The sequence below is a fragment of the Hoplias malabaricus genome, chromosome 12 (assembly GCF_029633855.1).
Source record: "Hoplias malabaricus isolate fHopMal1 chromosome 12, fHopMal1.hap1, whole genome shotgun sequence".
NCBI classification, from domain to species: domain Eukaryota; kingdom Metazoa; phylum Chordata; class Actinopteri; order Characiformes; family Erythrinidae; genus Hoplias; species Hoplias malabaricus.
Genome location: NC_089811.1, coordinates 2,892,729 through 2,911,269, shown reverse-complemented (window position 1 = coordinate 2,911,269; position 18,541 = coordinate 2,892,729). Strand labels below are relative to the sequence as shown.

At 45.8% G+C, this 18,541-nt stretch overlaps 1 protein-coding gene across 5 annotated transcripts in view; it reads right to left on the bottom strand.

The window, feature by feature from the left end:
• Positions 1 to 18,541, bottom strand: part of gulp1a (GULP PTB domain containing engulfment adaptor 1a) — a 135,319-nt gene that overhangs the window by 13,392 nt on the left and 103,386 nt on the right. For all 5 annotated transcript variants that reach the window (XM_066686404.1, XM_066686401.1, XM_066686405.1 and 2 more), the window contains 2 exons: positions 8,619 to 8,680; positions 84 to 155 (listed from right to left, as the gene is read on the bottom strand). In XM_066686404.1, coding sequence (XP_066542501.1) covers positions 84 to 155; positions 8,619 to 8,680 — 134 coding nt within the window. The remainder of the gene's footprint in view (positions 1 to 83; positions 156 to 8,618; positions 8,681 to 18,541) is intronic.

Sequence of the window (18,541 nt, the reverse complement as noted above, 5' to 3'; positions counted from 1 at the left end):
CTCAGAAACTGAAATATCAGGATGCCTGCAACTCTGCAAGGACAGTGTAGAGAGGTCCATAACTGCTGCTGACCAAAACTGACCTTGAGCTTTCGAACTGCGTCCTTCACCACTTCGGTTCCTTTGGGCTGATCAACCTCTGTGTTCCCTAGAAACTGAACAAAGGCAGAAGACAGTGCAACTGTTGAACAGACAATGCTGGATTCTCATAAGAGTCATCTTCAGAGTCATCTTCATTTTTACGTGAATGGAATGGGCACAACATGTACTCCATTGTGCACAACCCTCCTACGCCAGCTGGGATAAAGTGTAAGTGTGGGCACAGGTGTTCAAAGGTGCACACAGTTTGTAAAATATGAGACACTAAGAAGCAGTCACATGAGCCTAACGTTACCGTGCCCAATGCCAGGCATCAGCTAGAGGGGTATAAATTCACCAGATACTAGGCACTAGAGCTGTGGAATTGTGTTCTCCAGACAGATGGAGTTTACCCATGCAGACACAGGGAAAAAACACCACACTTCTCGCAGACAGTCACCAGGAGGAAACCCACGCAGACACAGGGAGAACACACCACACTCCTCACAGACAGTCACCCAGAGGAAACCCACGCAGACACAGAGAGAACACACCACACTCCTCACAGACAGTCACCCGGAGGAAACCCACTCAGACACAGGGAGAACACACCACACTCCTCACAGACAGTCATCCGGAGGAAACCCACGCAGACACAGGGAGAACACACCACACTCCTCACAGACAGTCACCCGGAGGAAACCCACGCAGACACAGGGAGAACACACCACACTCCTCACAGACAGTCACCCGGAGGAAACCCACTCAGACACAGGGAGAACACACCACACTCCTCACAGACAGTCTCAAGGAGGAAACCCACGCAGACACAGAGAGAACACACCACACTCCTCACAGAAAGTCACCTGGAGGAAACCCACGCAGACACAGGGAAAACACATCACACTCCTCACAGACAGTCACCTGGAGGAAACCCACACAGACACAGAGAGAACACACCACACTCCTCACAGACAGTCACCCGGAGGAAACCCACGCAGACACAGGGAAAACACATCACACTCCTCACAGACAGTCACCCGGAGGAAACCCACACAGACACAGAGAGAACACACCACACTCCTCACAGACAGTCACCCGGAGGAAACCCACGCAGACACAGGGAGAACACACCACACTCCTCACAGACAGTCATCCGGAGGAAACCCACGCAGACACAGGGAGAACACACCACACTCCTCACAGACAGTCACCCGGAGGAAACCCACGCAGACACAGGGAGAACACACCACACTCCTCACAGACAGTCACCCGGAGGAAACCCACTCAGACACAGGGAGAACACACCACACTCCTCACAGACAGTCTCAAGGAGGAAACCCACGCAGACACAGAGAGAACACACCACACTCCTCACAGAAAGTCACCTGGAGGAAACCCACGCAGACACAGGGAAAACACATCACACTCCTCACAGACAGTCACCTGGAGGAAACCCACACAGACACAGAGAGAACACACCACACTCCTCACAGACAGTCACCCGGAGGAAACCCACGCAGACACAGGGAAAACACATCACACTCCTCACAGACAGTCACCCGGAGGAAACCCACACAGACACAGAGAGAACACACCACACTCCTCACAGACAGTCACCTGGAGGAAACCCACGCAGACACAGGGAAAACACATCACACTCCTCACAGACAGTCACCTGGAGGAAACCCACACAGACACAGAGAGAACACACCACACTCCTCACAGACAGTCACCTGGAGGAAACCCACGCAGACACAGAGAGAACACACCACACTCCTCACAGACAGTCACCCAGAGGAAACCGTACCATTGGGGTGAATTTGAATGGTTTTTGTGAACCTGACCTCACTAATGCGGCATAATGCCGCCATATTCTCAGAGCAATGTTCCAGCATCGAGTAAGACGCCTTCCCACAAAGGAGAAAGCTATTAATGCAGCAAAGAGGGACAGACTGTCTATTAACACCCTTCATTTCTGTCAAAGAAACATTGGGAGAGCAGATGTCCACAAACTTTTGTCCATGTGCTATGATATTTCAAAGTTAGAAGAAAGCTTTAAAAAGCCTCCTTTGATACTTCCTTCAGAAAGTGGAGGTCCCTCTGTTGTACAACACAGTCTCTTTTCCAAGCAGACTTGAAAGTGTTTGAAAGGGCAGTGGCCAACAGATGGACATTCAGCCACTCCATGTGGTCAGGCGTCTGTCTGGACAAACTGCTGCAAAAGAAACACTGCCAGCTTCCATAGCCCACTCAATACACATCTTCTTCCCGGAAGGAAAATAAACGAGGCTCTCTGCACTCCCACCCTCGCAGCATTTTAACATGTCCTATATTTCTAAACGTTTTATTTCAAATATGAGTTTTTTATTCCAAAAACTAAAAGTGCCAGAAGTTTTACTTTTGTTTACTGAGGTCAGGGTTAGGTTCAGTGTTAATTAGCTACATTTATCAATATGTCTATGGAAAGTCCAAAGACGTATAGTGGAACTAGTGTGTGTGTGTGTGTGTGTGTGTGTGTTTTAGCTCTCCCACTTTTCTCCACTGTGTGCCGCTGTTATCACATTTCAATTCAAGCCTCAGACTGCTCCAGAAACTCAAGTGTTCCTCATCAACACACTGCCTGCCTCATGTTCTACATTCACCATCCAACTGATCACCTCCACTCACCACACAGGAGCTCTTTGAAAACTCCAACAGCACTGCTGTGTCTGATCCACTAATAACAGCACACACTAACACACCGCCACCACCACACCAGCGCTGTGCTGCAGCCACAGTTACATCTCACAGTGTTAACTTTCCCATGAGTTTGCTGTTGAACCGAAGACAGAACTACACCAATACCATTTTCCTCTGGATAATTATCATGGTTAAGGCTTTGCAGGTGTCTACTGGGTTCATTTGGACAGGTATGAAAAAGGGCAGCTCGCTGGGTTCTTCCCAATTCTTATGTCTTAGTTGGTAGGAAAAGATGTGATCAAAACACTGTCTAGTCCTATTTGAGAGCTGAGAGAGTTGTTTCCCCACCCCCGGTAGCCTGAGGGTGGATGTGAGGCTGGTGGATAGACTAGAGAATTCACTGGGAGCATGAGAAATGTTCCTCTGTCACTGGAGCAGGTGATGGATGAGCAGGTGTCTTCTGTCCAGAGTTAAAGCCCCTCTCACCCAGAAGGGAGCTGTAATGAGGATCAGGACGCTGTCCACCTTGCTCGCTGAGACGTGGCTCTCACTGCTGTCTCCATGGCTCTGCCACAGTCAATGTGACCTTCAGAGTGGACGCCATCCATCACCACAGCACACATGCAGCAGGCACACTAACACACCCTGCTCGCTTAAAGCCATAGTTCAAAACAAAAAAAAGAGCACTTGCCTTTCTAGAGATATACAGGTTGTTGTGATATTAATGATTTAAAGCAACACCAGGTTGTATTTTTAACTTTAAAATTACAGCTTCAAAATAATTGTGATGCTCACTGGCTGTAATAGAGAGGACAGAGAATCTGCAGAAAATCCACTATGAAATGCTTGGTGGAGGGTAGGAAACCACACCCTCCTCCAAATTCGCCTTGATTTCAGGACAGTGCTGTAAACATAAATTAAACTCTGCAACTGTAGAGGGGGGCGGCACGGTGGTGCAGCAGGTAGTGTCGCAGTCAAACAGCTCCAGGGACCTTGAGGTTGTGGGTTCGATTCCCGCTCCGGGTGAGGAGTGTGGTGTGTTCTCCCTGTGTCTGCGTGGGTTTCCTCCGGGTGACTGTCTGTGAGGAGTGTGGTGTGTTCTCCGTGTCTGTGTGGGTTTCCTCCGGGTGACTGTCTGTGAGGAGTGTGGTGTGTTCTCCCTGTGTCTGTGTGGGTTTCCTCCGGGTGACTGTCTGTGAGGAGTGTGGTGTGTTCTCCCTGTGTCTGCGTGGGTTTCCTCCGGGTGACTGTCTGTGAGGAGTGTGGTGTGTTCTCTCTGTGTCTGTGTGGGTTTCCTCTGGGTGACAGTCTGTGAGGAGTGTGGTGTGTTCTCCCTGTGTCTGTGTGGGTTTCCTCCGGTGAGTGTCTGTGAGGAGTGTGGCGTGTTCTCTCTGTGTCTGCGTGGGCTTCCTCCGGGTGACTGTCTGTGAGGAGTGTGGTGTGTTCTCTCGGTGTCTGCGTGGGTTTCCTCCGGGTGATTGTCTGTGAGGAGTGTGGCGTGTTCTCCCTGTGTCTGCGTGGGTTTCCTCCGGGTGACTGTCTGTGAGGAGTGTGGTGTGTTCTCTCGGTGTCTGCGTGGGTTTCCTCCGGGTGATTGTCTGTGAGGAGTGTGGCGTGTTCTCCCTGTGTCTGCGTGGGTTTCCTCCGGGTGACTGTCTGTGAGGAGTGTGGTGTGTTCTCTCCGTGTCTGTGTGGGTTTCCTCCGGGTGACTGTTTGTGAGGAGTGTGGTGTGTTCTCTCTGTGTCTGTGTGGGTTTCCTCTGGGTGACTGTCTGTGAGGAGTGTGGTGTGTTCTCTCTGTGTCTGTGTGGGTGTGCTCCGGTTTCTTTCCATGCTCCAAAAACACACGTTGGTAGGTGGATTGGCGACACAAAAGAGTCCGTAGCTGTGAATGTGTGTGTCTGTGTTGCCCTGTGAAGGACTGGCGCCCCCTCCAGGGTGTATTCCCGCCTTGCGCCCAATGATTCCAGGTAGACTCTGGACCCACAGCGACCCTGAAATGGATAAGGGTTACAGATAATGAATGAATGAATGAACTGCAGAGGGAGCCCAGGAGCAAAAACAACAAATCTTACCCAGTGTTTGTTTAATTGTACTGTAACTGTTTGAAATGTACACTCCCTTTAAAATGTGCCAATTCCAAACTGAAAAGATCATTAAACTTGCATTAGAACTAAGAAGATAATTCACTAGAATATTACATAAAGGCTAGGGTTTACAGGAAAAACATTACAGACAAACTTGTTTTCCACTGTCAATGACCAAATCCACCAACAAATGCCCTGGTAAGTGTCAGTATTAAATTCCCATAGGGAACAGTTGTAAACTTGGTATTGTTGTGTTAATGTGGCGATATATAGTCGTATAAATGTTGACTCAGATGTAAAACATATTGCTTTCCTGTAGGTTATTGTGCTTAAAAACTCTAAACTGAAAGCTCCAGCAGCTCAGAGACTTAAGCTATGTTTCTCCTTGTGCATATTCAGTGAGACATCAGAGACATCAGAGAGGAGCTGGATGAGAATGAACAAGCTCTTGGCCCCTAACAGCAGCAGAGTCTTTGGTGAAACGAAGCAGTAAACACAACTGACAAGTGTGTTAGAAAGCTTCCTGTAACTCCAGTCACGAGCAGCTGGGAAAGACACACAACCTCCCACACTGCCTGGCAAAATAGAAGAAAAAGAGCTTGTATCTTGTAGTGGAAACTCATGCTCATTGATCCGTCCACTCAGCTGTCTCTTCAGGTCTCTGGATTTCAAAAATAATACAGACACTTTCTGTGATGTTATCCACTGCACCTTTCTTATAGAGAGCAGATAGGAGAGGGGTGTGACTTCACATTGCAGGACTGCTGGGGCACCACAGCCTCAAAGCAACAACAGACAGGTGCCTATACCATACTGCTGACCATGGACAACTGTGAATGTTGTCAGAGGGGTATACTGGGAGTATACAGTATACATCAGAACAATAACCTAGAATTATCCAAGTAAATAAACCACAAAACATTAAACACTATGCGTTTTTACCAAGTTCCGCACACTTTCCTAAATGTTCACCATCCTTCACCGGAAATGCAGATATTCACATATTTTTAATTCCACGTACATGCTATTTTTATTCCATCCTATTGTCAAATGTTGTTACTATGGTTACATTATCTGCGTGAGCCATGTAAACCAGTAAACAGTGCTTTAACAACTAAATTCTCATAAACAACTGCAAAATAATGTTTAATTTGATGATATACTCAGAGAGAAGCACGAGTGTCTGAGACTCATTCAGAAAGAATTTCTTTATCTCAGCCTCATTAAGTATTTGATTTAATTTGTATCTGCTCACATTCTTTCACACATGCAAATCAAACCCAGCTTAAGTTCTCTGTTTAATCATCTTCCAGAATTAAAATAAAGCAGACATTCACTTATCTCACTGTTACTGTACTCTCTGCTGATCCTGAGTCAGTTTTAGTGCTCAGTGTTAGACTTCAGATTTAAAGCTCGTGTTGTGGCCAGTGTAAAATATGTCAACATTCCATAATTAAAGTGAATATATCTAAATATAGTCTTATCAGTACATAAGAGTCTCAGAAAACAAATGTATTCAAATTAAAGCTACTAATAGATCCTTCAAATAAAGACCTTTTAAAAGTGTTACAACAAAGTTAAAACTTCATAATTTGGAAAAGATAATTTGAGATAAGTTCTCCCATAATTTGGGAGAACACACCACACTCCTCACAGACAGTCACCCGGAGGAGACCCATGCAGACACAGGGAGAACACACCACACTCCTCACAGACAGTCACCCGGAGGAGACCCACACAGACACAGGGAGAACACACCACACTCCTTACAGACAGTCACCTGGAGGAAACCCACGCGGACACAGGGAGAACACACCACACTCCTCACAGACAGTCACCCGGAGGAAACCCACGCAGACACAGGGAGAACACATCACACTCCTCACAGACAGTCACCCGGAGGAGACCCACGCAGACACAGGGAGAACACACCACACTCCTCACAGAAAGTCACCCGGAGGAAACCCACGCAGACACAGGGAGAACACACCACACTCCTCACAGACAGTCACCCGGAGGAGACCCACGCAGACACAGGGAGCACACACCACACTCCTCACAGACAGTCACACATTTATTTAACATTAAATTCAGTTCAGCAACAGACTCCGGTGTGTTTGCCTGAGCAGGGAACCCGATTCCATCACAGAGAGCAAAAAGGTTTTGTGACAACATGTATTTTGCCTTTAAAATGCTATAGAATGGGGTGCACAGCTGGACAAGTCTGTGTCCAGCACATATTAGGAGTTACCCTGTGCAAACACTCCCTATGTTCACACTATCATGCCACACTGAGTGAAAAAACCTAATTTATATATTTTTTTATCTCAATGCAAGAGGCGACCCTAAAATGGACCAGCGGGAAAGACGATGAGTGAATGAATGAATGAACTTAATGCAAGAGGGATCTGATCTTTTCTGGGCTGTGTGGACACATCAAATCTGATTGTTTTGAGTTACTTTCATATGTACTCCAAGATCTGATGTTTATCTGATTCGTGGCCATGCAACATGAATGTGAATTTCACCGCCTACACTACTGTGGTCATCAGCCAGCAGCAGCAACATCAAGGCTGTGCCTCAGTCAGCTCCCTGCTTCCTACATAGTGCACTGTGTGGGTGATGAAACTATGGCTACTGCAGAAAAACTGTGCACTGAATGTTAGAACAATAAGCCGAGGTTCCCTCAGCTGGAGAGAGGTGCAGATACTTCAAGTCTGCTAAACAGGGAACGCGCTTCACATTGATCACCAGTTTTATTAAGCCAATCAGCAACCAGAGTTTTGCAGCAGCACAGCAATGGGGGGGTGGACGACTACTGACGTGCAGACTGACCAATTAAATGTTTACAGAGAAGGTTATCGACCAATAACGGTAGCTCTACAGTCAGACCGTCCAATCAGAAGATTTTAGGCTACTTCACCACGTCCCCTTCTCACTCAAGCGAACCAATCGGAGTAGGGGTGGGCGGGACTAGTTTGTGAACGACACGCTTCTCGAAATTCTATGTAAGCGCTAGAAAAACAACATCCCGGACATTATTGAAATTCCGCCCGGACAAGTCTAAAAAAGAGGACATGTCCGGGTAAAAGAGGACGTCTGGTCACCCTATGAAACACTGCAAACATACAGCTCTGCTTTTTAGAGTGAACTAATGTTAGCATCGTGTCCTGGAGAAACTAAATTTCGTTCTCCTTCAACACATCTGTGATGACACTAACTCTGACTGACTTTTAGAATGAGTTTCAGAAAGGTAAATCTTTATATATAAAAATCACATTCGATTATTTTATATTAGTTTAACAATAACATTAACAAAGGCAGCTAGCGTGCTACGTTACCCTCACTGTCAAGATTCTGCCATTAGCATTCTGTTTGTCTATCTGTCTCCTTCTACACGTCATACCAAAATAGCAGACTTGTGATTGGTTCTTGTACATGTCAGTTGTACTTCTTTCCTACAGAAGTGTAGGCAGTGATTGGCCACGTTAATTGGGGAAAGGTACCAAACTAAAGCTGCTTGCGGCTAGGACAATCACAGACTTCTAAAGACGTGACCAAGCAGAAGGAGGTGTGGCAGATTGTCTTTGGAACTGGACTTGGGACAAAGGTAGATCTCCAGGCCACGATACGGGTCTCAGGTGCATAATAATGATGAGAGATAAATGTACAGAGTGAAAATGCGAGTTGTGCAGTTCATAAAGACGGTGCTGTGATATTGCGCTGCTTGATGTAGTGTGATTTTATCTCTGAGAGGTCCATAACACATACCTTGGCATTGTAGGCTATAAAGTGCTTGGCCAGCGCCTCGGGCGTGTGCATCCATGATTTATCTGCAAGGAGACAGAGCATCATTAAGAGGAGAAGCAGGAGAAACCATATGCCACACATTAAGAAGCATCTCGGCTCCGAACTGGATTCCGCTTCCAACAGGTCAGGGAGATGGATAATGTTTCCTAATTCACTTAATGAGACCAAATGCGAAAATCAATAAAACATAAGGGTGTCATTACAGTTATTGGTGCAGTTTGTATATTACTGTGAATGTTTTCATTATGTTAATTTCTCAGAAAGGCCACAGCTTGGTTTCATAACAAAAATAAACCTTTCTTTATTAACCAAACAGGAAATTAACTAGACACGTTGCTGTCAGAACAAAAGCTGGTGTCTTCACTTGTGCTATCTGTATATTTTGGCACCATGTGTAAGTTTCATGATGAATGTGCCCAAAGAAATAATCAAAAAATGAGTTGGATTTTTCATGTGCTTATTCATTCATTGTCTGTAAATGCTTATCCAGTTCGGGGTCGTGGTGGGTCTGGAGCCTACCCAGAATCACTGGGTGCAAGGTGGGCACACACCCTGGGGGGAGCACCACTCCTACGCTGGACGACACACACTCACACATTCACTCACACACTCAATCTATAGACTCTTTGGAGTGACCAATCCACCTACCAACTTGTGTTTTTGAACTGTGGGAGGAAACCGGAGCACCTGGAGGTGACCCTCACAGACACAGGGAGAACACACCACACTCCTCACAGACAGTCACCTGGAGGAAACCCCCGCAGACACAGAGAGAACACACCACACTCCTCACAGACAGCCACCCGGAGGAAACCCACACAGACACAGAGAGAACACACCAAACTCCTCACGAACAGTCACCCGGAGGAAACCCACACAGACACAGGGAGAACACACCACACTCCTCACAGACAGTCACCCGGAGGAAACCCACACAGACACAGGGAGAACACACCACACTCCTCACAGACAGTCACCTGGAGGAAACCCACACAGACACAGAGAGATCACACCACACTTCTCACAGACAGTCACCCGGAGGAAACCCACACAGACACAGGGAGAACACACCACACTCCTCACAGACAGTCACCCGGAAGAAACCCACGCAGACACAGAGAGAACACACCACACTCCTCACAGACAGTCACCCGGAAGAAACCCACGCAGACACAGAGAGAACACACCACACTCCTCACAGACAGTCACCCGGAGGAAACCCACACAGACACAGAGAGAACACACCACACTCCTCACAGACAGTCACCTGGAGGAAACCCACGCAGACACAGGGAGAACACACCACACTCCTCACAGACAGTCACCCGGAGGAAACCAATGCAGACACAGGGAGAACACACCACACTCCTCACAGACAGTCACCCGGAGGAAACCCACACAGACACAGGGAGAACACACCACACTCCTCACAGACATTCACCCGGAGGAAACCCACACAGACACAGGGAGAACACACCACACTCCTCACAGACAGTCACCCGGAGCAGGACCCTGGAGCAGTGTGACAGCGACATTACCCAGAATCTTTGGGGGAAAGGTGGGAACACATCCTGAAGGGGTTGCCAGTTCTTCGCAGGGTGACACACACTCACACATTCACTCACACACTTACAGCTATGGACACTTTTGAGCCGTCAATCCACCTTTTTAGACTGTGGGAGGAAATCTGAGCACCCGGAGGACCAGCTGTGCCACCTAAATTATTAAATAATTTAAAACATCAATAATATCTTAGAAAATGTAAATGACAAACTCCCTACTGAGAGCAGCAAAAGAACAGTGGCACACACACAGATTTTTGCCAGAAAACACACACACACAGCCCTCTCAGGATTGAGCTAAAGAATCATTGATGATTTCATTCACATAATATAATACATCTACATTAGAAACACTGAGAATGGCTCATTATTTCAAAGAACAAAGGGCACAGCCTCATATTATCCCAGTCTGTGAAGTCTTTATGAGGAAACTGAGCTGCAAAACCAGTCCGATTTGAGTTCATATTGTGATGTCAACACGAACCCATGTACATATGATCAGCAAAGCAAACTATAGCTCTTTGTCCTGCCTCATTCCCACAGAAGTGACCCAGCAGATCAGTCTCACAGCAGCTTGAACTCAACAAACAGACTTGAGCTCTACAGTAGAATGTTCTTGAGATGCAGACAAGTCATGAACCCATGCATCCTTGTTACTGGTTGCGGATCAAGAACAGCATCCTGGTACTTTGTGTTCTAGTCATTTGTGTCCTTATATAATTGAATGTTACTTGGTGCAGTAGATGATGACGTCAAGCTAGAATGAGTAAGAACACACCAGAACACATCTGGAGAGCCCAAATGGTTGTAGGTTGTTGGCAGTGGTGTCGTACCAACAAGGCGTCTTTTCCAGGGACTTGACTAGTGTCCTCTCAATGGCCAGCAGAGCTAGGCTGCTTAAACGGCCTTGGCCCATGTGAAGTGTGTCCGCCTGTGCTCCCACGGATCTTTACACCAAAGGATCGCTGATTCACTCATTTCGCTGTCAATCAAAAAGGGATTCAGCCTCAGACAGATCATCCAATCATCATGCAGAAGCTGAGCGTCCGGGCCAGCCGAGGCCAGCCGACTGCCCCATAGACCCCCAGAGACGCTGAGCGTCCGATGGGCGGGACGAAGCCCAGCATTTATCCAATGACTCGTCTTGTTTCGCTGCACTTCGCTGCTTCGCTATTGAACTCTGTGGACGCTGTTTAAAGCACTGTGAAGCTGCGGGAATGATTGAGAGGAAAGCCGTGTCTTTACCAGTGATAAGAAGCTGATTCTGAACAAAAGTTGAGTGCGTTGTAGTGCATATTTATTCAATGATATGTACACACAACAGTATATATTTGATCACTTATTTTTTGACATTTTAGTGGAAGCTGAGCTTCCCTTGCAGTCTTAGAGCAATCAGCGCTGATTGTTGGGTAGGCTGATGATTACTTTCAGCACTATAGGCTCTGCCATCATCCATTTGTGTTATTTATTTGTTTCTTCATTCATCCAATCATTAATTCTTTGTAACCCCTTCACTCTGTTCAAGAGTCCATCACATGTCTACACATGCAGTCACTCACAATCTCACAGCTTTGGACAATTTCACACACTCCACTCCACTCCAATACCCCCACCCACTCATCCCCTCACTCACCCACTCACCCACCCATTCGCTCACACCTGTGAGCAATGTCACACTACCAAGTTGGGTTTGTAGGGTGTGGGAGAAAACCAAAGTCCTATAGACACAGGAAATATATCAATTAACAATGCAAATCATCACAAAGCAGCTTTTTATAGATCCAGACCCAAGCATCATTTTGTGCAAGCTAAGGGGCATCAATGGCAAAGAAAACCTCCCTCAGAGCAAGTGGACAAAACCTTGAGAAGGATTAGGATTGAAAAGAGGGAACCCATCCTCCTCTCGTCAACACCAGGGGGCAAAACAAACACCAAAATATCAATAAAAAAAAACATCTAACAGAAATAAAATGAACTGTGGTTAAGGTAAAAGCAAAATATGAATATCATGAAAATGTGAGTGAGCGCAGAACACATGCTCAGTGTAAACTCCATTCTGGCTAAACAGTCCCATGCAGTTTGGCAAATTGGGGAAGCCAGGTCGGGGCAGTACCAGGCCAGAACAGTAGGAACAGGGCGTCAGCACTGATCAGCTCAGGCCACGGAAGAGAGAGAAAGAAGAAACAAAGAACAGTGGATTAAAGTGTGTATGGTTAAAGAGAGTCAAATGGGTGGTTACCAGTAAGTAGAGCTGTATGAGAAAAGCCTCCCTCTTTGCCTCATGCAAGGAACTCACAGGAGGCCATCGTCTTGTGAGAGAAAAGTACATAAAATGGTGTAGGATTTAAGACATTTACTAAGAGACTTTGGGGCCTAATCATTAAGAGTTTTAAAAGTCAAGAGGATTATTTTATAGTCAGTGAGAAATTGAACAAGAAGACAGTGTAGGAAATGGGAGAACCTGAATATTCAAATTTTCTACCTCTGGTGATCACCCTAGCTGCTGCATTCTGAACTAACTGATGCTTATTTAATGCCTTGCATGAGCTCCCTGCAAGAAGAGCGATGCAATAGCCCTGAGGTTACGAATGTATGCACTAGCTTCTTACCATCTTTTAGGTACAGTGTGAATCAAAGTTTGGCCATATTATGTAAATGTAAGAGGACAGTTTTGACTCTGTTGGAATTGTGGGTGCCATATGTGAGTGACAAATAAAAAAGTTTCCATGGTAGTACTGGGTCTTAGAGAGAAATCATCTAGATTATTAGCAGCATTATGAATTTGGATGTAGTATCCTCCATTTTACTGGAGAATGTTGTGTATCAACCAGTTTTCAATTACTATTAGACAATCTATCCATCCATATGTAACCACTTATCCAGTTCAGGGTCACGGTGGGTCCAGAGCCTACCTGGAATCATTGGGTGCAAGACGGGATTACACCCTGGAGGGGGCGCCAGTCCTTCACAGGGCAACACACACACTCACACATTCACCCACACATTCACACCTAGTTGCCAGTCCACCTACCAATGTGTGTTTTTTGGACTGTGGGAGGAAACCGGAGCACCCGGAGGAAACCCACGCAGACACAGGGAGAACACACCACACTCCTCACAGACAGTCACCTGGAGGAAACCCACACAGACACAGGGAGAACACACCACACTCCTCACAGACAGTCACCCGGAGGAAACCCACGCAGACACAGGGAGAACACACCACACTCCTCACAGACAGTCACCCGGAGGAAACCCACGCAGACACAGGGAGAACACACCACACTCCTCACAGACAGTCACCCGGAGGAAACCCACGCAGACACAGGGAGAACACACCACACTCCTCACAGACAGTCACCCGGAGGAAACCCACGCAGACACAGGGAGAACACACCACACTCCTCACAGACAGTCACCCGGAGGAAACCCACGCAGACACAGGCAGAACACACCACACTCCTCACAGACAGTCACCCGGAGGAAACCCACACAGACACAGAGAGAACACACCACACTCCTCACAGACAGTAACCCGGAGGAAACCCATGCAGACACAGGGAGAACACACCACACTCTTCACAGACAGTCACCCGGACGAAACCCACGCAGACACAGGCAGAACACACCAAGCTTCAGCTACAGATGTGAGGCTCCCACCACTGGCCAGTGTACCCCCAATGCCACAGTAATACGGTAATACCGTGTTGATATTTTCACACTGTATGAAAAATGTGCATACTGCCCATCCCTAGGAGTAGCTTCTGTTAACAGATAACATCAGATTCTTCAATAAAAAGAGCCAGTGAGCTTGGTGCTAAAGTCACTGTGGATATCTGCAAGCACAGTAAACAAATATGTTGTTGTATGTTATTTCCGCCAAACACTAGTGACTATTGAAATTGTTGCTCGGATTCCCGTCGAGTGGACAGACTGTCTTATAATTACTTTGGCGGACATTAGTGAATCCCACAGAGTCAGCAACAGTCAACAATGATGCTGTATATGAAAACGTTTACTGGGATGTGTTATTATATATTTGTGGCAAGCACTTTGCCACCCACAGAAGGAGGACGTGGGAGGGAGCTTGGCCTTCTGGCTGTTAATTTACACACACTACAATTTCAAACCAAAAATAAATCAGCCTTGCAGCTAAACATCAAACAAAAACACAACTCAGAACTCTCTTCCCTCTATGCCTCTCTCTGGCCCTTCCTTTATACCCACCCCTCCCCATCAAGGAGGACACCAAATGTGACAGTAGTACTGGTGGGACAAATGGGGCAGAGGGCAGGGAAGCACAGTGTTTGTAGTAAACTGTGCTCCCAGACTTTCTCTGCAGGGATGGCAGAGGCAGAACATGGGGCATCTCCACATGGCTGGCTGTAAAGATGTGGTCGCAGTCACTCTCTGCGTCGCGGGCATTGGTTAGGTGCGAAAGCCCTGCAGGACGTTTCTGCAGGGCTGCTGTATTAATGGGCATGACTGCAGTTCTTCTTCACGGTGCAGGAAACAGGACACGTGTGCCTGCAGGTTCCTTCTGAGGCACTGGCCTGGGGCTTAAAGCAGGACATTGCCCACAGACATTCTCCACATCACAAGCATGTGTATGAGAGGGAGAGTGAAATTTTCTCTTATTCCTGGGCTCATTTCCTCAGCAAGGAGGTGGGCCCCTACAGAAAGATAGCAAACCCCCTCCACCTGACCTGTGGGGGCTTAGATCAAAGTTATAGCAGAGAGGGCAGCAGTGAGGTACCAGGAGAATTCATTTAAATTCTCTCTTGGGAGGCACAATAAACAATAAAATTTCTTAACAACAATTCCTGAGGGGGCCCAATGTCCAGTTGTATTTTAAGCTACAGATAGAATGATCAACCTGTAATACCAAGAATAGCCTGTAGTTTGGTGGAGTTTGAGAGGAGTTTGGTGTGTTCTCCTAGTGTCCACGTGGGTTTCCTCCGGGTGACTGTCTGTGAGGAGTGTGGTGTGTTCTCCCTGTGTCTGTGTGGGTTTCCTCCGGGTGCTCCGGTTTCGTCCCACAGTCCAAAAAACACACATTGGTAGGTGGATTGGCAACTAGGTGTGAGTATGTGAGTGAATGTGTGAGTGTGTGTGTTGCCCTGTGAAGGACTGGCGCCCCCTCCAGGGTGTATTCACGCCTTGCACCCAATGATTCCAGGTAGGCTCTGGACCCACCGTGACCCTGAACTGGATAAGGGTTACAGACAATGAATGAATGAATGAATGATTGAATGAATGAATGGTTTTGAACTTAAAGGCACAGAACAGATATTTGACACACCACACACAGGTCATAAATATCATTCTCCTTTTGAGATACCGTCCACATTTTTAATACCACCCAACACTATAATGTTAATGATAATGTTGCTGGCTCGTGTCTCTGAGGAACATTAAATTCTAATTCAGGAATGTAAGAGTATAAAGTCTAGCAACTGGAGTGAGCTCCAGCAATCATGAGTCTGAACAAGACTTTGTGCAGGTTTCACATTGTTTGAAAAGTCCTGACCCTTATTTTAATTAGTTCTGGTTCTGTGTACGATGACTGCCAGTGACCTGTGGTGTTCAGGACTGTGGGAGTTGTTTTTCATCAAAAAAATAAAGCAGCATGATCTACAATGAACTGTCAGGGTTGTGCTGTGGGATTCTGTGGTATTTCAAACAGTGAATAAAAACGTACAGACAAGTTACACTTCACCCACAAACAAGCTACTGTCAGCTTCTTACGCAAACACACTGTTAACACATTAAACGATGCAGAGCTTCAGAATGAACACAGATGGGATGCTGAATTTGTTGTGCCTCAAATCAAGAGCTAAACTTGATCCTAAACCTTACCCCATTGAAGGGCAGCTGATGTGTTTCACGGGCAGTTTATCAACATTTAAGAAACCATTAAATTAAATTCTTTTCACATCAAAATAAAAGTCAGAGTTGTTCATGGGCAGTGAAGGCCACAGGCGAAAGAAACCAGAGAAGGAGAGAAAGGCTGTTCTGGACAAATGTGAGTGCTTGGAGCCTGGAGGGGCTGCTGCTGACAGACAGACACAGAGACAGACAGACACCTCAGGGAGAACAGGACCAGAACTGTAAGAAACCTTCCAAACAATCTGCCACCCGCTCTTACAGCTCCTCATATTTATCCACACACTGCCCCTCAGTGTGTCCACCTCTAATAGGACAGAGCCATCACCATCACTGCCTGGCTGACAGAAGTGAGGATCCTCAGCAAGAGCCCACTGTGGGGGTCCACAGCGAGGGTCCTCTGTTGCCGCTGAAAGTCAGTTTATAAATGCACAGAGATGAAACCTGTCTTAACATGTCCAAGGAGGTAATTTAAACACTGAAGTGATTAGCAAGTCAGATCCAGCACCAGTCAATACAGTGTGCAGGTCTCTCCTTTACTGAGCACTGAAAGACAGCAGAGGAGACAAGAGCTGAGAAACACATCACACTCGAGCAAGTGAAAATGCCTTATACACACATACACACACACACAAATGCACATACACACGCAGGTGCTGCTCTGACATTTAGCTGGTCCAGTTATGAATGTTCTTCTAAAGATCACATCTGAGGTTGTACAATTACACACTGTACCACGCAAAACACCACTAGTCATTATTTCATCTCCAGTACAAATGAGGGGCATTAGTCGAGAGGCCGTACTGTTCTTTTAGCCGTAAACAAGTACACACTCAACCAAAGCAACACTACACAACACTTCACAAACAATACAACTCTACACAACAGTTTACAAACAAAATAACACTACACAGCACTCTACAAACAATACAACTCTATACAACACAACAATCCACAAACAATACAGCATTACACAACAATCCACAAACAATACATCACTACACAACACTCCACAAACAATACAACAATACACAACACTTTACAAACAATACAACAATACACACCACTCCACAAACAATACAACAATACACACCACTCCACAAACAATACAACACTACACAACACTCCGCAAACAATACAACAATACACAGCAATCCACAAACAATACAACACTACACAACACTCCACAAACAATACAACAATACACACCACTCCACAAACAATACAACAATACACAACAATCCACAAACAATACAACACTACACAACAATCCACAAACACTACAACAATACACAACACTCCACAAACAATACAACTCTACACAACACTCCACAAACAATATAACACTACACAACAATCCACAAACAATACAATACACAACACTCCACAAACAATACAACAATACACAACACTCCACAAACAATACAACAATACACAACACTCCACAAACAATACAACAATACACAACACTCTACAAACAATACAACACTACACAACACTCCACAAACAATACAATACTACACAACAATCCACAAACAATACAACAATACACAACACTCCACAAACAATACAACAATACACACCACTCCACAAACAATAAAATACTACACAACACTCCACAAACAATACAACAATACACAACACTCCACAAACAATACAACAATACACACCACTCCACAATACAACAATACACACCACTCCACAAACAATACAACAATACACAACAATCCACAAACAATACAACAATACACACCACTCCACAAACAATACAACAATACACAACACTCCACAAACAATAAAATACTACACAACACTCCACAAACAATACAACAATACACAACACTCCACAAACAATACAACAATACACACCACTCCACAAACAATAAAATACTACACAACACTCCACAAACAATACAACAATACACAACACTCCACAAACAATACAACAATACACACCACTCCACAATACAACAATACACACCACTCCACAAACAATACAACAATACACAACAATCCACAAACAATACAACAATACACACCACTCCACAAACAATACAACAATACACAACACTCCACAAACAATACAACACTACACAACAATCCACAAACAATACAACACTACACAACACTCCACAAACAATACAACACTACACAACACTCCACAAACAATACAATACTACACAACACTATACAAACAAAACAACACTACACAAGACAACCCAGTGTTTCAGGGGACCCTTGTGTCTGTGTTACCTGCTGATTGTCTCCTTTTAGTTTGGCTGTTGTAGTCACATCTGCAGGAGTCACTCGCCACACTCTGACAACAATCACATTCTCTATAATCCATAAATACAAACTGAACTTAAGCCATCTCTCTACTCCCTTCGAGTTAATGACTGCCCCCCTGTCCGTGTGATATCGACGGAGGACTGGATG